This window comes from Budorcas taxicolor, chromosome 3 (genome assembly GCF_023091745.1).
Source record: "Budorcas taxicolor isolate Tak-1 chromosome 3, Takin1.1, whole genome shotgun sequence".
In the NCBI taxonomy this organism is placed as follows: Eukaryota; Metazoa; Chordata; class Mammalia; order Artiodactyla; family Bovidae; genus Budorcas; species Budorcas taxicolor.
In genome coordinates, this window is record NC_068912.1 from 24,105,928 (window position 1) to 24,113,915 (window position 7,988).

The 7,988-nt window shown below is 50.7% G+C and overlaps 1 protein-coding gene across 1 annotated transcript; it reads left to right on the plus strand.

Annotated features, from left to right (window-relative positions):
* The first annotated feature begins 488 nt into the window (after positions 1-488).
* On the plus strand, positions 489-3,893 carry ZNF697 (zinc finger protein 697). Its single transcript, XM_052638258.1, has 2 exons — positions 489-678; positions 2,485-3,893. Exons 1-2 carry the CDS (start codon positions 489-491, stop codon positions 3,891-3,893), a joined length of 1,599 nt encoding a protein of 532 aa, XP_052494218.1.
* The last annotated feature ends 4,095 nt before the right edge of the window (positions 3,894-7,988 follow it).

A 7,988-nucleotide genomic window follows, 5' to 3' on the forward strand; every position in this document is an offset into this window, starting at 1 on the left:
TCGGGTCTCCTGAATTGCAGGCAGATTCTTTACCTTCTGAGCCACCAGGGAGTGGGTAGTCATTCCCTTCTCTGGTCAGGGTATCTTCCCTACCCAGAGACTGAATTCGGGTCTCCTAAATTGCAGGCAGATTCTTTACCTTCTGAGCCACCAGGGAAACCCATCCATTTCATAGATGGAAGCAGATCGACTGTAACTGATGGCAGTTGGCATATGGCCCCGTGAGTTACCACTGTTCCTCTGCCACCTGGATCAGCCTCCTTTTCAATTGATTCTATTTACTCTACAGCATGAAATGGAGCCTCTAGGATCTGCCATCTAGGGCTTGGAACTCTACACATAATTTTATTGGACTGTGCCATCAATTTTCATGGCAATCAAAGCCAGACCTGGTGAGGGGATGAGGCCAGACCCACGTGATCTTGATTTGTGTTTGTTTTGTCTGGAGCAGGTATCCCTGGTCACCGCCCTCATCCTGTTCTTCCTGGATGGAACAAGAAGACAAACAGGGTGTGTGTGAAGCCCAGGACTCACAAGACAAGGGCATGGGCTCTGATTCTGAGAACTGTGAAGACAGGGAAGGGGACCCAGATGAAAGAGGAATGGGCTCCAACCCACAGGACGAAGCTCCAAGAGGACACTCAGAGGAGAGGGAGCTCATGCCGAATATCTGCACAGGTGAGGAAAGAGCTGGGGAATTTCTCTGGAAGTTACCCCATTCACATTGTTTTCTAGCTCCTTTAGAGTGACAATCAGGGCAGCATTCTTAGGAGGCAGCTTTCTAGCTGCTGCTGCTGCTAAGTCGCTTCAGTCGTGTCCGATTCTGTGTGACCCCATAGACGGCAGCCCACCAGGCTCCCCCATCCCTGGGATTCTCCAGGCAAGAACACTGGAGTGGGTTGCCATTTCCTTCTCCAATGCATGAAAGTGAAAAGTGAAAGTGAAGTCATTCAGTCGTGTCCTACTCTTAGTGACGTCATGGACTACAGCCTACTAGGGTCCTCCGTAGGAGACCATTAAGCAGATTCTGTACCACCTTACAGAATCTTCCCAGGTGGTGCAGTGGTAAAGAATCTGCCTGCCAATGCAGGAAATGCAAAGGGACACAGGTTAGATCCCTGGGTCAGCAAGATGCCCTGGAGCAGGAAAATGGCAACTCACTCCAGTATTCTTGCCTGGGAAATCCCATGGACAGAGGAACCTGGCAGACTAAAGTCCGTGGAATCACAAAGAGTTGGACATGACTAAGCGATGGCACACACACCGTCTTAAGTCTGAGGAACATCTCTTTTCTTTAGTCTGGTCTGGGGAGGAGCTGTAGCTGATAAACAAGGGTGAAGAGGGTAACTCACTGGTGTGCACTTTATAGTACAAAATATTGCTACAAAATGACACTTGGAACAGCACAAGAAGGAACACAGGTAACACTGGGTCCTACCTTCCAGAGGTTGCTGGAGAGTTATATGAATTGCTTAGCACAGATCCAGATGTTTACAGTTACAGTCATCATCCCTGCTTGCAGATAAACCCAATGGTAAGAGACCTGCCTGGGGTCACATGGCTAATACTCAGAGTACCCAGGGGCTCTCCTAAATCTTTGCTGTTCTTCATCTAGAAAGAGTAAATACTGGGCCTCCATCCACTTCCTTGGTTCCATCTTTGGGCTTTTGTTGCTTGATCCTGCTCATGCCCTGGGGACTGAAATGAGCTGAAATACCTTGCGATCAGGATCCTGAGGTTACAGTTCTTCCCCAGGACACCTCCCAGACCCTCTGTGCCCTCCCCTGCAGTGCACAGAATGGTCTTTCATATATCTGGGGATAAGCAACCAGAGGCAGATAGATATGTGTTCTGGATCAGCCTCCAGGCTGGACTCACCAGCTAGCTCCAGATCCTGCACTCACCTCCCCTTTTCCCTAACCACCACCATGCGCCACGCACCCCCCCCCCCACCCCCCACACCCACAGTAAAGCCCTTAGGTTGGGATGTATTTGGTTTGCTGTTGCAGACTGACGAATCATACTAAAAAACAGACAAATGAGCTAGGCCAGGTGATCTCTTCTTGTGCTTCGCCAGAGTGGCCTTGTCTTTTAAGGCTAGGGCCGTGAAAGGGATTGGTGGTTCTCAGAGTGGAGATCTCTTCTGAGATCACAAAAGTCTCAAGCGCGCCGCCATGCCTTCAGGCAGCCACGCTGAGCAGAGTCCCAGGTCCAGTGGATGGGGCATAGGCCCAGAGACAGCTGCCTGAAGAACTGGAGGGGCAAGGGGCAGGTGAGCGCTCTCGCTTTAGGCCATCCCTGAGTCTCCAGGTGGGAAGGAGGCTGGAATTGAGGACTGAGTGGGCAGGGACCTTGGAGAGACATGTTAAGAGGTCCCAGGGGAGATTACCCTGTGGCCCACACTCTTATTGAGACAGGCTTCCTCTGGGTTTCTCTCTTGAGTGCCAAGCGTAGCCATCCCCATGGCCGCCTTTTCTGTTGCAGAGGGGCTGCTGAGCGAGGAAGACGGGGTTGCAGGCCGTGAGGAAGAGGATGACCAATCTGGCGTAGCTGAGATGGCCATGTTCCCAGGGCTGTCTGAGTCCGACAGCATTTCCCGGAGTCCCCAGGAAGAAGAGGAAGAGGAGAGCGCTGGGGAGAACCGGCTAGAGGAGGAAGAGGAGCAGCCGCCCCCTGCCGTGCTTCCCTGGAGGCGGCACCTCTCCCTGGGGAGTCGGCACCGGGGCGACAAGCCTGCCCACCGCCGCTTCCGCCGCCTCCACCACCCCATGTCCATGGACCTCGGGGAGCTCGACAGCCTGATGGCCAGCATCATGGACGCGCCCACCATCTGCCCCGACTGCGGGGAGAGCTTCAGCCCTGGCGCCGCCTTCCTGCAGCACCAGCGCATCCACCGCCTGGCCGAGGCCGCCGCGGCCGCCAGCCTGGAGCCCTTCGGCTTCGCTGGCGAGTGCGAAGCGGTGGTGGGGATGATGGGCGTGGGCGGGGGCTTCGGGGCAGGGCCCGCGCTGGCCCGGCCCCCGCGCGAGAAGCCCTTCCGCTGCGGGGAGTGCGGCAAGGGCTTCAGCCGCAACACCTACCTGACCAACCACCTGCGGCTGCACACAGGCGAGCGCCCCAACCTGTGCGCCGACTGCGGCAAGAGCTTCAGCTGGCGCGCCGACCTGCTCAAACACCGGCGGTTGCACACGGGCGAGAAGCCCTACCCGTGCCCCGAGTGCGGCGAGGCCTTCAGCCTCAGCTCGCACCTGCTGAGCCACCGGCGCGCGCACGCCGCGGCTAGTGGCGCGGGGCCGGCGGCGCTGCGGCCCTTCGCCTGCGGGGAGTGCGGCAAGGGCTTCGTGCGCCGCTCGCACCTGGCCAACCACCAGCGCATCCACACGGGCGAGAAGCCCCATGGCTGCGGCGAGTGCGGCAAGCGCTTCAGCTGGCGCTCGGACCTGGTGAAGCACCAGCGCGTGCACACGGGCGAGAAGCCCTACATGTGTTCCGAGTGCGGGGAGACCTTCAGCGTCAGCTCGCACCTCTTCACGCACAAGCGCACGCACTCGGGCGAGCGGCCCTACGTGTGCCGCGAGTGCGGCAAGGGCTTCGGGCGCAACTCGCACCTGGTGAACCACCTGCGAGTGCACACCGGCGAGAAGCCCTTCCGCTGCGGCCAGTGCGAGAAGCGCTTCAGCGACTTCTCCACGCTCACGCAGCACCAGCGCACGCACACGGGCGAGAAGCCCTACACGTGCATCGAGTGCGGCAAGAGCTTCATCCAGAGCTCGCACCTTATCCGCCACCGCCGCATCCACACAGGCAACAAGCCACACAAGTGCGCGGGCTGTGGCAAGGGCTTCCGCTACAAGACGCACCTGGCGCAGCATCAGAAGCTGCACCTGTGTTAGGGCTGGGCCCAACGGAGGCTGCCCTGGGCGGGGCGGGGGTGGGGTGGGAAATCACGTGGGGACTAGGTGTCCTGGGGACAGACCCTATAGAAAGAAACGGGGAAGGGAGGCGGGAGGCACAATCTGAGAATGACTGGGGGGCCTTTTAGGTGTTAGGGGTCCCGAAGGGGTGGGTTGAATAAGAGTTGTTCTTTGGGAGGGGCTGTATTTTGCCTACCTCCTCCCTAACTGTGAAATGTTTGTGAGATGTGCTTGAGCGTGGTGATTTCATCAAATGCACGCTATAGGGAGTGAAGGATGTGGAGGAGCAGGCATTCTGAGGACTTTTAGGAAGAGGAGATAGTGGGGTGGGGGAGGGTACAGGATGGCAAGCAACACAGTAGGTTGGGCCGTGATGGCCTCTGGGAAGCAGGGAGAGGGTGTGGATGGAGTGAGAGTTATGGGATAGAATCAAAGGCATGTGTGAGTAAGTCTGTCCTGGCTTCACCAGGTATTAAGCCACTGTTTGCCCTGTTCCCCCCACATCAGCTGCAGTCCCACAAAAAGGAGAGGAACTTTGTCAGTCCTACAGGAGTGGATATTTTGTGTACTCTTCCCTTCCTTTCTCTGAGCCACAGTTAGCTGCTATTTTGAGGCGTCCAGAGGAAACTGGGCAGAATTTTCAGCTACACACCCTCATTTCCAGGGCAGAATCTCTGAGGTTTAGCAATCCATTCGTAACTGGTTTTCAGATCAGGGAGCTCTTGGTACTGCTCCTGGTTCTTTGCTACTTTAAAATACTCTAGCTTCATGCTGGGTTAGGGTGGTCTGTGTGGATGATCAGCCCCCCACCCCTGGTGTCAGGTGTGTTCCAGGCGCAGTGTTCTTTCAGGTCTCATCTGTGGTCTTTAAGTGCTGGGAAATAGAACAATCCCAGCATGTGTGTGACTCTTCCTTTCCCAGGTCAGCTTGATGCTTGTTTCAAGTGAAACTCGGCTATCAGTGGTTGCCCTAGTGACCTGCTGCAAAAGTCAGTTTGCTCAGAGTTTTGCTGGCCTTCTGTGAGAAATCCAGGAAATCAAGATGTTCCTGTGTTGGGCCGCAAGGCTCCCTGGTCTCATTTGTATCTGTATACCCCTCCGCCTCTGCAGTGATTGGGGAGCAATTCCAACTCCCCCCTCCACCCATATGGTTATGGGCTCTGGTCTGAGCAGAAGTTTCTCTTTCCTACACAGGGAGGCACAGTAGAAAGCTCAAGACTTCACACAAGGAGGGCACACGCAGCGAGAGGTATAAATGCAGAATTGCCAAATAGCACAAGCAATGAATGTTGTCTGGTGGTTATATTAATGCCAAAACAGCACTTTTGTGTTTGTAAAGTGCTTTATGCTTTGAATGATTGTTAGTTGTTCCTCACGTCTTTGTGAGGTAGGACAGTATTATGACCCCTGTCTTAGGGAAGGCCAGGGGACAGGAGTGCGACAGGCGGTTCTGAAGAGAGGCAGACAGCAGTGTGGATAGGTGGGTCTGACCTACTGTGCTCTCCAGTTCAGCTGCTAGGAAGGCTGACCTATCGTGATTTATATAATAAGGACACTGAAAATTCTTACGCTTGATGGAAAAACTCAAGGCTAGTATAGAAGGGCCAAAGATGTCCTTGTTGACAAAGCTGGTCTTTGTCATGTAATTAGAGTGTCCTAGATATGTTCCATTTCTAGTTGGGGCGGTAGATGACTCTTGTACAGACTTCAGTGACCTATGCTGAAAACCCCTCCCTTAGGTTAGCCTTTAGAAGGTAGAGTTGTGGAAAGCGGTTTTGTTTTCTTTATTAGTGATTGTTACCCTCTACTTTTCATGAAAGCATCTTCACAAACTGTTGGACACACTTGACGGGGGAAAAAAAAAATCCACAAGATTGTTTTTGTCGTTCTAGCAAACTGTCTATGGATGCTGGTAAGTTATACTTGGTCAGTTGTATTTTAGCAAAGAACTTCTTTGGGGACTGTAGGAAAGCATGTTTTTGCCATCATAACACTTAAAAAAAAATTCCTGAGAAATCTGGGTTTGTATAATGCCTGTTGATCTTGCTCTAAATTGGTTTATTGTTATTCACAAATGCAAATAGATTTTTAAACTATAGATAGTTTTGGAAGATACTAATTCCTTTTTATTTTGGTTGAGAGTAATCTGAGCAAAGCAAGTGTCCATTATTTATTCTGACTCTTGAAGTCTGAATACTAAGTGTGTAAGACTCACATGAAAATAATATAGCCAGTTTGCAGGTAATCTTATTCCTTTTTTTTTTTTTTAAATGCACATCTACCTCTTCCAGCTGTTTTAAGTTCTCTCAAGTCTGTGCCTATGAAATCTCATCCAACTTTTGGTTCCTCATGGGTTTATGATCCACATTCTGGGTCACTTGGTCTTTTGCTGACATTTTCATACTATTGCAGTCTCATCTGCAGCAGCTCTCAAGCATGGGTTCAGTGGGAAGAGGAGACTGAAACTAACGTTCAGTAATTTACTGGCAGCGGAAATCTTTGGATGTCACTGACCTCCTCTGTTCTTTCAGTTACCACAGATAAGAAAGCCAGCTACTACTTCAGGATCCCTTCTGTGAGTGCATCCCTTAGCAAAAGGAAACAGTCCAGCCACCAACACCTTACTCATGGTGCATCTAAGATGTGATTCCATTTTCCTTATGATTCTTCAGGGAACATAGCTGCATTAAGTGAGGTTAAATGCATTCAGGAAGTTGTTTCTTATATTAGTCCTAGAAAATTAGTATTTCTAAAGCAAACCCTGGTAACTGTGGTTCGCCCTTAAAAATGTTCATCTGAAGACTCCTTCTACCAACTCATTCATGATGGTGGAGGCAAATATATCATTTGTTTCCTGGGGAGCTGGGTCAAGTGCAGGCTGCACTTTTCTGAGAACAGAGAGCAGGTTTAAATAGGTTAAATGGCTTGATTAAATATTGAGCGCTGAGTTGGAAGGAGAAGATAAGTTAACCCCTTGAGCCATGTGGCCTTTTTTAAGATCCTGAGGCTATACATATGTGAAAAAGTACAAATTAAGAACCTGTGTTCATAGACAATCAGAACTGTGTTTCTGAAGTTTGTGCACATTTCCCTTCACTGTAATGTTATTTTACAACCGTTTGTTATAATAGTGAATAATTTAATGATTTAAAAGTAACAGGTTTTGTGTGAGTGTGTGCTTGTATATGTGAGAATTGCCTTATTTTCAGGTTGTTTTATTTAAATGATGGTTCCTTGGACAGCATTCTGGTGTTCAGCAACCAGTATGGAATATTTGTCATTAAATCCAGATCAGTCTTTTACCATGTCAGTCTTTCTTCTTTACCCATTAAATAGCACTGTCACCCATTAAATAGCACTCAGTTCAATCTATGGAAGTTATGCTCTGGTAGAACAAGGGTCAGCAAGATGCCAAATCCAACCCTTCCCTTTGTGTGAATAAAATTTTATTGGGAGACTTCCCTGGTGGTCCAGTGGTTAAGAATCCACCTTTCAATGCAGAGGACTTGGTGTGATCCCTGGTCAGGGAATTAAGATCCCGCCACAACTGGAGAGTCCAGTACTGCAGCAAAAGATCCTGAGTGCCGAAACTGCTGCTGCTGCTGCTAAGTCACTTCAGTCGTGTCCAACTCTGTGCGACCCCAGAGACGGCATCCCACCAGGCTCCCCCGTCCCTGGGATTCTCCAGGCAAGAATGCTGGAGTGGGTTGCAGTTTCCTTGTCCAATGCATGAAAGTGAAAGTGAAAGTCACTCAGTCGCGTGCGCAGGCTCCTCCGTCCATGGGATTTGCCAGGCAAGAGTGCTAGAGTGGGGTGCCATTGCCTTCGTTGAGGACTGAAACTAAGACCCAACAAAGAAAAATAAATTAAAAAAAAATTATTGGAGTACAGTTCTACTTAGCCTTCCTTACATAGTGTCTATGGCTGCTTGTGCACTAAAATGGCAAGGTTGTGTAGTTGTGACAGAGGCTATGTGACCCACGATCCCAAGATATCTACCATCTGAATCTTTACAGAAAATGTTTGTGCACTCCTGATTTAGAATGTCTAGGTGGATCCTAGATCATTCTGGAAT

Bases quoted from the DNA above. Each gene is read 5' to 3' on its own strand.
- ZNF697 (XM_052638258.1), top strand. From the start codon at position 489: ATGGAACAAGAAGACAAACAGGGTGTGTGTGAAGCCCAGGACTCACAA. The intron at 679-2,484 runs GTGAGGAAAGAG...TTTCTGTTGCAG, and splicing joins CATGCCGAATATCTGCACAG to AGGGGCTGCTGAGCGAGGAA.